General features: G+C 38.0%; 1 protein-coding gene across 1 annotated transcript in view; it reads left to right on the forward strand.

Annotated features, from left to right (window-relative positions):
• Positions 1 to 595: 595 nt before the first annotated feature.
• The window catches only part of BRDT (bromodomain testis associated), a 30,373-nt gene continuing 13,554 nt past the window's right edge, over positions 596 to 17,414 (forward strand). Inside the window, exons 1-10 of the mRNA XM_026700088.2 lie at positions 596 to 787; positions 4,400 to 4,537; positions 5,600 to 5,729; positions 8,622 to 8,779; positions 10,696 to 11,031; positions 12,280 to 12,408; positions 12,860 to 13,036; positions 16,016 to 16,188; positions 16,269 to 16,564; positions 16,677 to 16,775. Coding sequence (XP_026555873.2) covers positions 596 to 787; positions 4,400 to 4,537; positions 5,600 to 5,729; positions 8,622 to 8,779; positions 10,696 to 11,031; positions 12,280 to 12,408; positions 12,860 to 13,036; positions 16,016 to 16,188; positions 16,269 to 16,564; positions 16,677 to 16,775 — 1,828 coding nt within the window. The remainder of the gene's footprint in view (positions 788 to 4,399; positions 4,538 to 5,599; positions 5,730 to 8,621; positions 8,780 to 10,695; positions 11,032 to 12,279; positions 12,409 to 12,859; positions 13,037 to 16,015; positions 16,189 to 16,268; positions 16,565 to 16,676; positions 16,776 to 17,414) is intronic.

The following is a 17,414-nucleotide window of genomic DNA, read 5'->3' on the forward strand; positions in this document are numbered from 1 at the left end:
CAATCTGATCATCTGCTACAATAATATTCTAAGCATGTTTTATGCAAAGATATCATAGAGAGGTCTTGTCAGTGTGTTTTTTCTGGCTTCTTTAAGGTTAAAGAAGATTTTCAAAATTATATTGAAGAGTTCCTAAAATATTTGCATCCTCAGTAATACACCTTCAATTTAAAACTTGACTGGTAAGCAGATTTTAGTAGCATTTGGATAAATTCACATATCCCATTAAATCCTATTGTCTGTTGAATAAGCCAAATGGCTTGATACAAACATTATGCTGAACTATAAGCTCTTATTTAAAACTGGTTTTAAATAAGAGCTTATAGTTCAGCATAATGTTTGTATCATTTACTCTATATACTAGGTAAAAACTGAAACATGGATTTACTGTATTCTCTGAACCAACATGTTTGACAGAGACAACAATGGGTCATAGATAAATGTTATATATCCTTGTTGTGTGGCCTAACCAATAAATCAGTGAGATAGAGAGCAATGAATCAACTGGTCTCTTGAAAATCTTTTTCTTTACAGATTGTCTGAAGGAAGTAGAGGAAGAAGACTATTTGACACCAGAAAGTCATCAGGAATAAAGATGGCTGCTTCAAATCCACAGCATGTGACAATTCTCAATCCTCCTCCTCCAAATTACATCAATATTGAAGGAACAGGCTGCTTAACCAACCAGCTTCAATACTTACAGAGAACGGTCATGAAAGCGATGTGGAGGCACAACTTTTCTTGGCCATTTCATCATCCTGTAGATGTTGAAGCCCTAAAACTTCCAGTAAGTATTTCCAGTAATTTGTGTCTCTATGTTAAGAAAAACAGTGTAGTTTCATGTAAAGTTGATTGTTAAGAAATGTTGGTAATACAAGTACACTGGTGTCATCTATGGCATATTCTCTTACTCCAAGCAAAAATGAAAACTAATATGCTTCTTTTAAAAATAATGACAAAGATAAAGACTTTGTAGCAACAGCAGGAAGTAGTGTATAACTGTATAAATTAGTAAATATATATTGCTGTATATTCTGCACACAGCTAATCCTATCTGAATAGAATCTTCCACTATCTTCCAGTATAGGACTTCAACAAACAGAAAGTCTATTTTTTTACTTCAACTTGAATGACAAAAATGTCCTTGCCGGTCAAGGACAATCATTTGCTAAAGAGGTGCAATGTAGCACAGGCCATGTGTTATCGGATATCCTTCTTTAACCTATTTTCCCCAACATTGTAATGGTTGAGGTAGATACTCCATTCTATCTCAAGACATAATCTGCTTAGTACTGCAGCATTTAACTCTGCTGAATATTGAAGCATGAATGTCATATTGAAATAACTGCTATACTATATTTCTATACATACAAATAACCCTATAAGACAGAGATAGAAATTATCTTTGTCCATATATTTCTGAACTTTGGCACTCAGCAGTACAGTATAACCAATAGTGAAGGATGCTGGGAATTATAGTTCATCATCATCTGAAAGATACAGGTCCCCCTTTCAAGTATAAAAAAACTTAGACCTATGTCTAATATAATTTTACGATGTGTCATAAAACAGCAGCACTTTTAAAACTTGTTACTAACAGAATTCTAATATAAAATTCTCATGGATATGAGAAGCACAAACAAAACCCCACCACAAGTACGTGGCATTCAGCCAAATGTAGAGGTTTTTTTTATTCTTTGACTATCTTCCACCCAATCAAATTTAACTCTGTTATATATGACCTAAATCTATTTTTAAAAAAGTTCCTTTACAGTATTTTATATGAAGAGGTAGGAATGTATACAAAGGTACTAATAGAACACAATATCTGTAGCTCAGCTTTGAAGTGTGGAGTCCTTGGCACACTCTGAACCTAGTTGTTTGCAGATATACCCAATTAGGTAATATCAGTGCTAGGGGTGTGGGGTTTGCACTCTGTTTATAGCTTGCCCCGCAGTGTTAGTGGGGGTGTGGTTTTCTCCTTGGTAGTCTTTTGATTAGAGAGTATTGTTTTCTGTTAGATTATCTACTTGACTATTTGTCTCCTTGGTAGTTCCTTGATTAGGACATTGTTTTCTGCTTGGTTGTTAGTCTGATATTAATCCCTGTTGAACTAGTTGTAGGCTGCTGGATGGAATGTGTCCTGGTCTTTTTGTTTTCTCCTTAGCTTTTTTAATTGTCTCTTTTGGATACTGTGTAAATGTAGTTTATCTCTATGTGGCTGGCATATCTGAGTGCCAAACTTCCACGAGTTCTCTAGGGGTTTGGGGATTTTGCTTTGTTTGTTTTTTGGATTTAGCTTGGTCTAGGATTCTCAGTTTTCCAGTTGAATCTACAGTTGAGTCTGTCTACATGCTGAGATTAAGGGGGCTATAGTGAATCTGAGTAGTTTTGTCAGCAAAATGCTGTGCAAGTTGGTCACGGAGAGCCAAGTAATTGTAATTGTAGTTTATCTTACTTTATTTACTTTTGCTATCATCACAGGGGTCGGGTAAGAGATCTCAAATCTTTCTCCTTCCCAATGAGTTGCTAATGCTAAACAATGCTATTGGAAGATAGCTTTCCAACACAATAGGGAAAGAGAGGTAGACACATTTCGCCTCCTTATTGCCACACCGTAATCCCAAACAGGGATACCTACCATGCTGGATAAGATTGGTTTCTTGCCTTTTTGCACCAGCGCTTCGGGTATCATTTTTGGTGTTTTATTTCCCAGAGGACTTCAGTCAACAGGCAAAATTTGGGATCATCCCCTAGAAAGAGGCTCTTCAGGGGCAGCGAACAATGTTCAGTACTTGGTTCATCTAGCACTGAACAGAGCTTTCTGCCAAGGGAGCTGGTGATTTCTCTAGTCACTTTTTGAAAGCAGTGAGATCCTCTTGTGGAAGATCATCCAAATAGACTGTTGGTGGCTAACAACAGGGCCATTCAAATAGGTAGGTATGCCTAGCAATCACAGCTGGATCCAACATGATCTGAAGAAAGACTTCTTAATATTACATTCCTCCCAATTATCAAATAAAGCTTCTCATTCTTCTTCACGGGCATTATACTGCATGGTAATTACGGTAGGTAATAACTAGTTACCAGAAATCAGCACCACTAGGTGTAAATCATGTAATTAGTACTTCCATACATGTAATTTTTAAATATTTTTCTTTTCTTGAAATGTGGAATTTTCTTGAAATGCCCTATATAATGTGGCATCCCCTTAGTTCATCTATACAGATAGTTCACCCCTGCTACTAGTAACTGGTTCTGAAGTTCAGGTATATTCAGGCCTTCATCTCTTTGTTTTTAGCTATGCCATAATACATCGGGACCTTTTGGGCCTTTATAAATCTTTCTAGGGCTTTGGGGTTTTTTTCAGTAAAAGCTAAATCCCGCAGACACATGTCCATTTTTGATTTCTAGCAAATTCAACTTGTCAGTTTATCTAAAAAGTGCTCTCAAAGTGACTGCCACCTTGCATATCTGGTGTTGGACCTCTAGAGAAACTGTCATTTGAGCTTACCATTTAGGATTGAAAGTTACCTCTGGGCCTGTTCTGCCTGTTTGCATTTCTCAGACAGACACTTAAAATGATTTTTTTTCTGCATGTAAAACTATTACACCATCAACCTTGACTTGTCCACTGTCTACTGTGGTAGACTTTTGTCTATGGGCTTTTAAGAAGACCTAAAAGAACAATAGGAAATGGGGTTTTTTTTTAAACCTACTTTTCTATCTGCTGTCTACCTTCTACACTAACAATCCCTAGAAATCTATCATTTCCCAAAACTTGAGATACACTTAAAGATCACTAAAATGAGATTCTCAAAGGCTACAGAAACATACTGACACTGCTTCTTTGCTTCTTTGATCGCAAATGATGTATGAGCTGGCCATGATTACAGATGGAGAATCTTTTGTGCACACAGTGCTGCTTATTGTGAAATTACTCTTTGATGGAATTCAAGTACAGATAATCTTCGACTTATGGATGATCATATAACAACTGTTTGAAATTTAAAAAAAACACTTTAAAAATCTTTAAAAAAATAAAAAAACTGGGAAAAGAGACAAGTGAAATTATGTGGTTCAAACATTATTTTTATCTTATCCTGATATGATGGTTCTTCATTAGCTTGTTTTGAGGGCAGTTACTTGAATTTTCCTTTTATAAATATAATGTTTCTTATTTCATGTATTTACTAATGATTTAGGTTTCAGTAGGACCTTGGTTGATTCACTGTTTTATGTTAAAACAGGCAATGACCTTGTTCACATGAAAAATCCTTCTCAAACTCCCCCATATTCATATAACTTATGTATACCTTGGACTTACAAACTATGCTTCTTAAATCTACACTCCTCATATGTTGTTTTTCCTCTGCTTATTTATTTTTAAAACATACAGGATTATTATAATATTGTAAAAGAGCCCATGGACTTGACCACAATTCAGAAACGTCTGGAACATCAATACTACACATGTGCTGCAGAATGCATTGAAAACTTCAAGACAATGTTTGCAAACTGCTATTTATATAATAAGGTATCTACCTTGGATGACCATATCTATAAATATAAATATTTTTTGACAAACGTTTGGTTGGGCTACAGTTAGTCCTTATTTAGTGACTGCTTTGCTTAGCAACTGTTCTCAGTTACGATGATGAGGAAAAAGTAACTTTGCAACCAACCCTCACATTTATAGCCTTTGTATGTCCGTAAAGCAAAAGAAAGCTGAAATAAGATTATAAGCACAGTCCCAGTTTCATTTAGAGACTGCTTCATTTAACAAATGAGCTGCCAGTCCCAATTGTGGTTGTTAAACAGGGACTACCTATATTTGGGCTTCTTCAACGCCACCTGTTGCCATGATGGATTAGTGAAAATGGAAGGTATAAACAGGCTCTTTCTTTTTTCCTAGTTTGTTTTCCACTTGACTATTAACTATTTTATTTCTTTTATTTATTCTTTATTTCTTGTTTTATTTTTCTAAAAGTCTGTTTAATCATACCCATTCAGTAGTCTATTTAATCATACCCATTCACCAAGAAAATGTGCATGAAGAATGCATTTGCAGAAACTACATGAGATTGCCTAATGATTTGTCTCAAACTGTCTCTTTTACCTCTTTCCACCAATTTCTGTCAATTATATCTGCATATGGATGGGTATGATTTTACTATTCCGATGCCAAGTTAGACTGGTGTCAGGGATTCTTAAGTTGAAACATGTAAATAAAACTTCCATCTCAAAAATACCTATAGCCCTGAGTGACTTCTTTAAAAATGCAACTTTTGGTATAAATAATGTTTTCTTATACATTCTGAGAATTGAGGGCTTCGTGATCATTTACCCTGAGAAGTGTAGTGGCAAGAGAAATGAAAACCCTAAATCTATGAATTTAGGACATTGTTATGTACAAGAAAAGTTGTTAAAGTTAAGGCTGAGGTAATGGGCGAACAAAATGAATTTAATGTTTGTAAATCTCACTTTACTATTCCTTTCCAAGCAATCTTAACAGTCAGATGTGATTCTCCCTTTGATCTAGCAACTTTATGAGCAATTTTACCTTGGACAGTAATAGGCTCCAACATTTATCTTTCAGCCTAATGATGACATTGTTTTCATGGCCCAAGAACTGGAAAAAGTATTTCTGCAGAAGGTTGCCCAGATGCCCCCAGAGGAGAAAATAGTGGTGACCAGTAAAGGGAAAAAGGGGGAAGGAAACACAGATGGTAAGAAATGCTTGACTTGATATTTCTAAACAGAGTATATTGCTTGCTAAGGTGTTTTTCTAAAATCTTAATAGCTGGACAGAAGCCTCTCAAAATGCAGTTGCTGTGGAAGGGGAATATACAGTGACTGTAGACAGTTTGGTATTCGTCTTAGTAGTTTTTGCTGACTACTGAAAGATAAAGAATACTGCACTTTTTAAGTTGAAACTCTAGAAAAGCCCAGGAAAATGAGGTTGACAACCATATACCTATGGAGGGAAGGGCAGCGAAATCAAACATACTTTTAAGCCACCTGATTATAAATAAAAATCAAACATTGAGCCTGTATGTTGACTGCTGAAAATACAACAGTGTCGTTCATAAGAATGTCTCTAAATTATTTTGTTATTAAAAAGGACTAAGATAAAAGAGTGGATTGGTTCCATCTCTTGAGCATAATTCTGTACAGTAATGATTGGATACACCATGCTTTTCACATACTCTATGGTTACTACTGGTACTTTCTTCTTTTCTTCCTCTCAAACTGATTTTTCTTTCTCTCTTCTTCCTTATACACTAAGCTCTTCAAAGGGAGACCAGATTATTTTTGTCAAAAGTCTGACTTATTTATTGTTCCAAGGGCATTTTGGAATTAGAGCCTCAATTGCTAGCTCATTTTGGTCATTCTTTCTCATAGGTTTCCCACATTGCATTATATTATGCATAGTGAAAGTACATATCATGTCCTAGTTGCTAACATTTTGTAACATATAACTACGTCTTTGATACTTATTAGATAATCACCTGCATTCAAATTAGCCATGATAGTTATTGTCTATTAATGTGCCATTCTTTAAATACTAATAAACTGTTGGTAGAAACACCATCATTTAGGAGCCAATGACCCAAACAGTGTTTCTTGTTTTGGTCCTATAAATATTAAATATCCACATTTCTATTCCTATTAGAGTCTATAGCACGTAGGTCTTGTTTCATGCTGAAGTAAAGCAGATTGCCATGGTTATATATGAATGCTATAGTTTAAAGTTTAGTTATTGTATTAGATAGTTTAGTCTTGTAGGCTATGATAGTGGGGAAACAATTACAATGGAGACTCTAGTTTCTTTATATGTAAATGGAGGCAAGGAAAGTTGCAGGTCCCATCCCCTCAGGAGATACACCTGGTGGGACCCAGAAGAAGGCCCTTCTCTGTGGTGTCTCCCTCTGTCTAGAACATCATTCCCCAGAGATTAGAATGGCCCCCACTCTAACGCTCTTCCGGAAGGCGCTAAAGACCTAGTTCTTCAGGTCCACAACCTAGACCAGCGGTCGCCAACCAGTGGGCCACAGCCTACTGGTGGGCTGTGAGAAAATTTTGGCAGGCCGCAGAGAAATCTCATCCCCAGAGCACCCTCACAAAGCAATTAATCCAGGCTGCGCAGAAACACAAGGCTGCACCACCCAAATGGCCCGCCGGAACCCTCCCCGCCCACTCACTCCTTACCTGACAAACTTGCCTGCTAAATTGCTATTCTTCCTTTTTCCAACCATCATCTGTTCTGTTCTGCCAGGAGGTTTAGATTAGCTAGGAAGCAGGAAATGGTTGGATTTCTTGCTTTCTAGCTAGTCTTTACATCTTCGGCTCAGCACAGCCGAACCTCCCTTAGGACTGAAGGTTTGCTTGCAAGCAAATTCAGTGCAGACTCACGGCAAGCAAATTTGAGAGACTTAGCTAACCGATGGCAGATAGATAGATCTCTGAATGATTCTGTGAGCAACTCAATCTGCCTGCTTTGCCTGATTTTGGGTAAAAGTTGCCCCTTTTTTATAAAAAATTCAATTTTACATACATGGTGTGTTGTGAGTTAATTTTGTGAGTTTGCTTGCAAGCAAATTTTATGAGTTTGCTTGCAAGCAAATTTTATGTGACAGATTGAACTAGCCAATGGCAGATAGATAGATCTCTGAATGAATCTGTGATCTGCCTGCCTGCTTTGTCTGATTTTGGGTAAAAGTTGCTCTTTTTTTATAAAAAAAATCAATATTTATATAAATATTTATAATATTTACATACAAGCCATGCCCAGCCAGTCACATGACCACCAAGCCACACCCACAAATTAGGCCATGCAAACAGAACCGGTTAGTGGTCCCTGGGATTTAAAATTATGAGTTTCGTGGTTCCTGAGGTCCAAAAGGTTGGCGAACCCTGATCTAGACCACAACCTACTTCTTAGTAAGCTAGAAAAATGTGGAATAGATAGCACCACCACTAGATGGACTCACAACTGCCTGACAAGCCATACTCAACGAATAGTCCTTAATGGGCCTAAGTCTACATGGAGGGAAGTAAGCAGTGGGGTGCCACAGGAAGGGGTCAAGCTATTTTCTAAAGCACCTGAAGGCCAGATAAGGAATAATGGATAGAAACTGAACAAGGAGAAATTTAACCTGGAAATAAGGAGAAACTTTCTGACAGCGAGAACAATCAACCAATGGAACAGCTTGCCCTCAAGTTGTGGGAGCACCATCACTTGAGACCTTCAAGAAGAGATTGGACTGCCATTTGTCAGAAATGGTATAGGGTCTCCTGCTTGGGTGGGGACCCATAAGGTCCCTTCCAATTCTGATTATCTGTTATCCTGCGAGCCTGAGGAATGCAGAGAGGGATGGAACCTATTAAATGGCTCGTGTAATGTGTTGTCGCCGGGGTGGGGGGTTATTTTATTATTTTATTATATGATTCTCTCTTCTATTAGTTTTATTGTTTTTTATGTGAAGTTTTTATATTTTTGTAAGCCGCCTTGAGTCGCCATGTGCAAATAGGCGGCAATATAAAATTCTCAAATAATTAAAAATAAATAAATGCTACCAGGAGCCCATCACCAACACACTATTACTTTGTTTTCTTAGATGCTGAGCAATCTGATGCAAAAAAGTTACAAATTCAGCAGACAAAAAAATCCAAAAAAGCCAAGCAGTTCCAAATGAAAGCAGCATCCACAGAACTGCATACTGCAGAATTTTCTCTTTCTTCAAGTATCACACCATCATGTGAAGCGGTTAACAAAGTAAGACAAAAAATGATATACAGTTCTTTATATATCAGTAGTTAGGAGCTGTGAGGTTGATTTCATGTTCACTTCAACCTCTTATTTGGAAAATGGAAAGTAGAAATAGTCACAGTATGTAATCGCCTGATAAGAACTGGACTCAAATAGATTTAGAGGACCGTTATCCAAACTTTTGGCTTGCTTGGGCCTCATTAAGGAAAGAAATTATTTTGGGCTGCATACTGCATTTTTTTGGAGTATAAGACACTCCGAAGTATAAGATGCACCCAGCTTTGGGGGAGGAAAACAAGAAAAAAAAATCTGCCTCTGCCTCCCAGAAATTTGCCTCCTTGCAGCAAACAGTAAACAGCCTGTTTTAGTTTCAGCACAGTCTGATTAGCACAAGCAGCTGATTGTCAGTTGGATCGGCCATCTGGCAATCCGCTGTTTCAGGCTGCAGGGATTGCTATAGCCTATTGCCACCTCCATGCACCCCATTTTCGCCCTTCGCATTCCATTTTCAGCCCCTGCAGGCCCTGTTTTTGGCCTCCACATGCCCCATTTTCCACCCATTCCGGGTGGCGGGGATCGGAACGGGTGGAAAATGGGGCGCATGGAGGCCCAAAACGGGGTGTGCGGAGGCCGAAAATGGGATATGGAGGCCAAAAATGGGGCATGCGGAGGCGACAATAGGCAATGGCAATCCCTGCAGCCTGAAACAGCTGATCCTCGGGAGGCCGATCCAACCGACCATGAGCTGCTTGTGCTAATCAGAAAACTGAAACTGAAGCAGGCTGTTTGCTACAAGGAGGAAAATTGCTGGGAGGGAAGAGGCCAAAGGGAGGGGAGGCGGGTGGGTGGACGGGGTTTCGGCAACATTCGCTGTATAAGATGCACAGATATTTCCATCCAGTTTTGAGGGTGGAAAACGTGCATCTTATACTCCGAAAAATACATTATATAATATAGTTAATTGTATATAAATAAAAAGCTTCCTTTATTTTTTAAATATTTTTATTATCTTCTGGGGCCACATTACTAGCTGTCCAGGGCCACATATACCCTGCAGGCTGTGGGTTGGATATGCCTGATCTAGAGAGCATCACCTTGAGGAAGATTGTTTTAGATAAGCACTCACTATTTGAAGTATCTGGTCTTTTAGAGATAAAAGAAGTATCTGTCTAGTAGGATCAGACTGTAAAAATGTAAATGTATACTATTTAATGTTTACAAATGAATGGATATAACATTTCTGTTAGATCTGGGAGGATGGTTCAGAAACGGAGGCAAGACTCAGATAACAACAACAGCTCTTTATTAGTGACTTCAGATCTGAGCGAAGAATCCCAGCCGCAGCACCCCCTTATATAGGGCTGGCTGCGGCTAGGCAGCCAATGAAGGTGATTTGAGTTTGCCGCTCTTGGCAGGGCCAATCACAGCAGCCCGTTTACTAGCCAATTGGATCAGTCTGCAGTGACCAATCACGATCTGCTATTCGCAGGCCAATCAGAGTTGCAGGCTTTCGAGCCTGCTAGTCTGGAACAATTTCCTCGTGGTATACTAAACGAAGAAACGTTATATCCATTCATTTACTCATTTTGTCTCTTTTTCCTTCCTCTCTGAAATGATGGTACGGGTTAGTGTTTAGGCCAAAAGAGTAATTTATAATTCTGAACATTTTGAAAAAGTATTTTTTTTATTTTTCTAACATATTTGAAAAAAAAATTATTTTTATTTTATTTTGACAAAAAATAATAAATGGCTTCAATGAAAATATAAGTAAGCTTTCTATAGCATCTGGGGAAAGAGGAGGATTTTTAAAAAAGCTACTTGAGCATTCTAATTAAATTTTGACTGTCTTATTCCAACGCTAGTAAACCAGATTTTGAAAATACAATTCTCTCTTTAACAAGCTATGTTCCTGTAATGAAAAGGGTGTGAAAAGGAAAGCTGATACCACTACAGCAACCATCACCACAAGCAGCGAATCTTCTCCAGTGGTCCTTGAACCCAAAATATTCAAGCTCCCCAGTAGAGAAGAATTCCTGTCCGAAGAACCCTTATCAGATTTGTGGCAGCCAACTGAACCCACAGAAAATATAGAGCTAATAGAACCACTGGAATACTGTAATGAAATTCTTATAGAACTGATGTCAAACCAGCATGCCGCCTATGCTTGGCCATTTTACAAGCCAGTAGAGATCACTGCCTTGGACGCCGAAGAATATCCCAATATTATGAAATGTCCTATGGATCTTGGAACTATTAAAGTAAGTAGGTTCGACATTATAAATGGAGTTGATTGCTCTATACGGCTGGTCCTTGATTTACAACCAGTTGCTTAGAGACTGGTCAAACTTATGATAGGATCAGAAAAGGTACCTGCAATCAGGATTCAAAGTTCCAATAGCAACCTCCCTGACAGTCATGTAATCACATTTTGGTTGCTTGGCAACTAGCCTGTATTGACAGCCATTTGCAGTGTCCTTTAGTCACATTACTGTGATTATATTTGTTGCCAGAAACCAGCATGTTTAATGAGCACAATGGTATTCAGCAGGTTCTGACCAGTTCTGGAGAACCGGTAGCAGAAATTTTGAGTAGTTCAGGGAACCGGCAAATACCACTTCTGACTGGAGATTTTACAGTATCCTTCCCTGCCACACCCACCAAACCATGCCCACAGAACCGGTAGTAAAAAAATTTGAATCCCACCACACACACACTTTATGACTTCACCATTCATTTAACCACCACTGCAAAAAAAACCAAAACCCACCACTCATAAACTTGGGTACAACCACAAATAACACAACTTATGACTGCAATTCTCAAATACTCAAATACTGTCATAAGTAAAGGACCACCTGTATATTATGTCATTTTAAAATCAGAGTGTCCAGTAATATTCGGATAGCCATCACTTTTCTGCATTAGCACCGATCTGTCATTTTCTGTAGTATCTGGCATCCAACAAAATTTGTGAGACTGAAAGAATATCTCAGCCTGATTTGAATCAAAGTATTGTCATGCAAGAGGTGATGCCATTGTAGTTATTCATTGCATTGTCTTTGTATAAACTAAAACAAAACATATGGTAATACAATACTGGTGCAGAAATCAAAGGTTTTAGTACAGATCCTGTGAAAGTGAAGGTCTGATAAAAGATTATTTTTAAAAAATTGATAGTAGAAAAGCAAGATATACGCAAGACGATATGGAATAGGTAATCCAAAGGTGTTTCCAGCTGTTGCTGCAATAGTGATGTGGACATCAAATTGGGAAGGCATATCGAGAAATACTGTCTCTTGGAAAGTAAAATTAAATATATTATTCCATGTTTGAGAACATAAGATGTGTGTTGTAAATGTGAGGATACAGAACCGTATATGTTACACTGATGGCCATAAAACTTGACACTGTGTGATTTTGCTTATTTAATGTTCTCATTCAGAGCACTGATATCTCTATATTGCTATAAGATACCTGGGGTGAAAGAATTCCTCTACTTTTCACAGAACAAACTGGACAATTGTGAATATAAAGATACACAAGAATTTGCTGCTGATATTAGACTAATGTTTATGAACTACTATAGATGCCATTCTCCAGATCATGAAATCGTGTCGATGGCAAGAAAACTTCAGGTGAGTCATTAACAATGGAGAAAAATAATACATTTCTGGGATCCCAGTCAAATTATAGTAAGTGCTGTTGTGCAACATAGTACACAGCTGGAGAACTGTTGCCACTTAAAATAAAGAATAAGTTATCCCCTGAGTTCCATTTGTATGAATCTGCCCAACTGGCAATTAAACTTCTATACTGATTATGATGCAATATCCTCCATTGCAACCAAGAGTGGGTAGGTCAGCTTGTGGATGAAGGGCAAGCTACTTAGTACACATACATATCTCTTCTCTAGCTACTTATAGAACATCTATATGTCCTCCATTCTTTATTGTATGTCAGAGGCTGCCTCTATTGCTTATTTGGTGTTGCTAGAGCAACATAGCTCTTTGGGTTAAAAGTCCTAGACTGCAAAAGCCCTTGTTTATGGAGAAGGTTTTTGAATCTAGCTACCTTTCTTCTGTGAAGGATGTCTTTGAGATGATGTTTGCCAGAATTCCAGATGAACCACCTGCTGGTAGACATCTGCTGCATTCCACCACAAGGAGCCCCACTTCTGTATCTACTGATAGCAGCTCTAACGTATCATCTGATGAAAGCTCTGAAAAAGAACAAGCGAAACGCTTTGAAGAGCTCCAAGAACAAGTAAGTGGCTGTGTACATAGTTCTGTCAGAAGCAGAATTTGGGGTTCCAGCTTGAGCCTGGGTTGCGCAAGAATATATAAAAATGAGATCTAGACCGCTGTAAAAAAAGAATTATTTATTCCCAAAAGCAAAGAGATTTGCCTACAGAGAAAATGGAGGACAGATATATTGTTTTATAGTGGGGGTCCTTGGTGTGGGCTTGATGGACATGCTGGTTCTAATGTGTGACACTTGAGGGGTGTGGGTGTGTTATGTTTTGACCCTGGAGAAGAGGTTGATTACATCAAGTGACATGGATTGAGTCTCTTTGTTTGAACTGTGAGCATTATGTTTATATTGTGTTTATGGAGTTTTGTGTGTTTGCTTGTATGTGTTTACAATTTGAAATTAGTATTTAATAAGTCTCTTTTTGGGGAGATCTGGATTAGTTAACATATGATTCCCTATCCAATATTTCTAACACAGTTATATACATTAATAAATTCTTCCCATGGTTATATATGGCTATAGTTTGCTCCCATTTGTGGTTAGTGAAAAGGATGGGATCATTTGTGGTGTAAGAGGAGAGAAAATGTGTAAGAAAGGAGAAAGAACTGTGTTGAAATAATTTCCTTATTGAATACAGCTAATAGGAGATGAAAAAATAATCAGGTTTTTTTTGTTATATTAACATTGTCTTATTATAGAAAACAAGGCATTTCTATATTTGCATTCCTACTTTGTAAGGGAAAAATGTGAATTTCTTATGTAATTTCACAACACTATGTGATCACTAGTCTATTGCATAATGTATCAGAGTTTTTGTTAAAGTCAACAAGATGTAACTAGTGCAGCTTCACTCATTATACTGCAGCTTTGCTTACTTGATCCTCTGGATTATAAGTAATTGTCAGTCTAACCACTGTATAAAAGCAGAAAATCAACCCTAAAGGAAGGTTGAAATCTACTTTTATTGAGAATGGCTATAGTAAGTTGGAAGTCCCTTCATATACTCCTGTAAATTAGAGGGGTGACCATTGTGGACTTAAGGTTTGTTCACCGTTTTGGTAACAGATCTTCTATATCTCCATCAAGGTCATCTTCTTTGCTATTTTCAGAACCTTTCTTTGTACATCAACGCACCAAAGGAACACAAAAGGAGAGTTTAGGTGTTTTTCAAAATGATTTACCTGGACTCATTCCAGCTGAAATATTTATTAGTAAATAATTATGTTCTGTGCTAACCTTTCATGCTGGCAAGAAGCCATAATGAGGAAGAGGGTGCCAAGATAGAAAATGCTATAGCTATTGAAATAAACCTCTGTTTGCTTTAATACCTGCTCTTCCCTTTGGGAGCAAATATCACTTTGGGTATTTTTCTCGAGCAAGATGTTACACTTTTTCTTTTTTAAAAAAAGTCTATACATGTTTCATAATACTTGAAGTTGCTCTCCAGCTAAACAAGAGCCATATTTCCACCCCCCCACACACCATCTGTGTGTTCATAGAAACCGTGTTTTCCTAAATATTACTGATCATTTCCGTGTAAGAGAAAAATTAGGATGGGGAAGCAAAGGCATGCAAGTTTTAGACCATGCTAAATGGTATCTCAGTATTCTTGGATTGCAGGCTAGAGAAGCGAAGAAGAGGAATAATTTGAAGACATGCCCACTAGCCCTCCTGATGGTTTTTAAGCTTCCGTGCTAGCATTTCATTTTAAGTTTAGGGCTCTTTTGAATAATACTGTCCCCACCCCAATGTCTAGTTCCAAATTTAGGATACAGTACTCAAAGGGGGAAAAAATTATCGGCTATAGATCTAAGCAGTTTCTTATCTACTTCCTACTGAAACCCCTTTAACCAGGTGTACTATCAATGCTCCACCAGCAATTCCTCTCACTACTTTAGAACCAATAAGACCCGAGTCAATTTGAGACATGAACAGGCAAATTTGCATTTCTGCATTCAGAAGCAAAGGCTGAGAACAGCTCTACTTTACTGCTTGCTTAAAAGATCAACTGTGCAGAGATACAGCTTTTTTCAGGTACAAAACTAGCAGAACTAGTGAACTCAAAAGGCTGGAGTCTTGGTCTCTGGAGGATTACTCAGCCTTTTCCTTATCCAAGCCAACCTTTAAAAAGGCAATACAGTTCAACGCTTCCTTTGGCATTAGTGTTCAAGCTCAGTTGTTATGCAGAAAATTTTACTGACTGACTACTTAAATTTTTTAGTCTTGTTGCTATCTAAAACCAACCAGTTCCTTGGCAGCTCTTTGGCTCTGGCAGCCCTAATCTTGTCTCTTGCCAATTTCACTTGAACCTAAGTTGCAGGCAGGCGTAACAACAACAAACATGTCATCATTCTCTCACCATCCTAACTGGAACAATTTGGTCTGTGGCTAACACACCAGACTAGAAAGCAGGAGAGGAAGAAGTGAAAATCATAAATGGGCAATCACATAACTGCGGGACACTGTGATGTAATTGCAAGCCAGTTGCCAAGTGCCCAAATTGCAAATGCATGATACTAGTCCCCGGTATCCCTTATTCAGTGCTGTCAGAACTTTGAATAATTACTGAATGAGTAGACCTTAAATTAAGATTACCTGCAATACAATTACCTGTAGTATAAATACGTCTCTGTTCCCCTTATAATTGTACAGTATAAGTTTCTATAGAGATTCTCAGTCATCCAGGTCATGGTTTTCCCAAAGGTGCATTTTCAAAAGGTAACTGGACTTTGTTTTTCCTTGAAGATATTTTGCTTCTCATTCAAGAAGCTTCTCCAATTCCTTCATGAGCTGAAGAAGCTTCTTGGATGATGAGAAGCAAAATGTCTTCAAGGAAAAACAAAGTTTTTTTTTAAAAAAAGCACCTTTGGTTCAGTATAAGTTGGTTCACTGATTGTTCGGGTTAGAGCACTCTCAAAAACACTCACAGAACACTGCATCTTTCAAGAAACCAGATGTTTTTCATGTTCCTCTCTCTGTTTCTCTCTCTAGCTTAAAGCTGTTCACCAGCAATTGCAAGCTTTGGCTAAAACCTCTGTGCCCAAATTAAAAAAGAAGAAAGGAAAATCTAAGAAAGAAAAATGCAAAAGCAAACCAAAAATAAAGTCTGCGATTCAGAAAAGCAGAAAAACGAAGCGGCTGAAGAAAAAAATGTCTTTGAACGCGTAAGGCTGCTTGTTGGCATGAATTTGTACCGAAAGCTGCTGGTCTCGGAGTTAATGATTGTTTATTCTCTCTCTTGCAGGCATTCCAAGAAAAGCCAGCAGCAAAAAGAACTTGCAGGATTCAAGAGTGAGGATGAGGATACTGCCAAGCCAATGACTTATGATGAAAAGAGGCAATTAAGCCTGAACATAAATAAACTCCCAGGGGACAAGCTTAGCAGAATTGTCTATATTATTCAGTCAAGGGAGTCATCATTGAGGGATTCAAATCTTGAAGAAATTGAAATAGACTTTGAATCTCTCAAAGCATCAACTTTACGGGCACTGGAGAAATATGTCTTGACTTCCTTGAGAAAAAGGCCCAAGAAACATTACGGTGTGTTATATACAACATGCCTCAAAAGGGAGAGGAAATTGTATGGGGTTTTTTTTCCTAGATAATTGCTTGGATGTTGTTCCTGACTTCCTTCCTCTTCCCTTGTATCTAGCAAAAAAGCCCAAAGACCAATTTACTTTAGAGAAGACACAAAGTCAGAGGATGCTGAATGTCAGCGGCCTGCTCTGCTCAGCCAAGCAAAATGCAAAATGTAAGTGAGCCCTCCCTAATGAAAGAATGATCTGGGGATCTTGATAGTCTCCTTGCACTTTATTCAGGAATATACTTTTCTGGAATGTGCCTTACGAATTGGGGTTCTGTCCTATGGCAGACATTAGCTTCATAATGCCAGTTAATTCCCTATCAATTACTTTTGCTTAAATGTTGCTCCTTTCTCACTGTTTCCCAACATAGCAACTTTATTAATAAATCAGAATAAAGCTAGAAGGAACCTTGGAAGTCTTCTAGAGTCTTCTTCTAGGGTCTTCTAGAGACCCTATATGTGCCGGTTAGACAGTATATAGTTAGTTTGGGAATGAGAGCTGTCCCCTTAAGGGAATGCTTCATGGGAAATGTAGTTAATGCCTCTTGGGAGATGTAGTTCATGTCACGTGGTTATATCTGTAATCCTGATTGGTCACTGAATTGATCTCTGGTGGGCTGAGGGAGTTTTTGGGCATTCTTACCTGGATCCCAGCATTGTGCTGGAGTCTTCCTTTGATATATCACTATGGGATGAAGTTAACCATGTTTTCACACTATGGAAGCACCTATTTATGCAAAGATTGGACATTAGATAAATCTCAGCATAACTGTGAGTTATACCTTGAGGATGCCTGATATCATCCAA

This window comes from Pseudonaja textilis, chromosome 3, assembly GCF_049901715.1.
Source record: "Pseudonaja textilis isolate UNSWEBS1 chromosome 3, rPseTex1.2, whole genome shotgun sequence".
Lineage (NCBI taxonomy): Eukaryota > Metazoa > Chordata > Lepidosauria > Squamata > Elapidae > Pseudonaja > Pseudonaja textilis.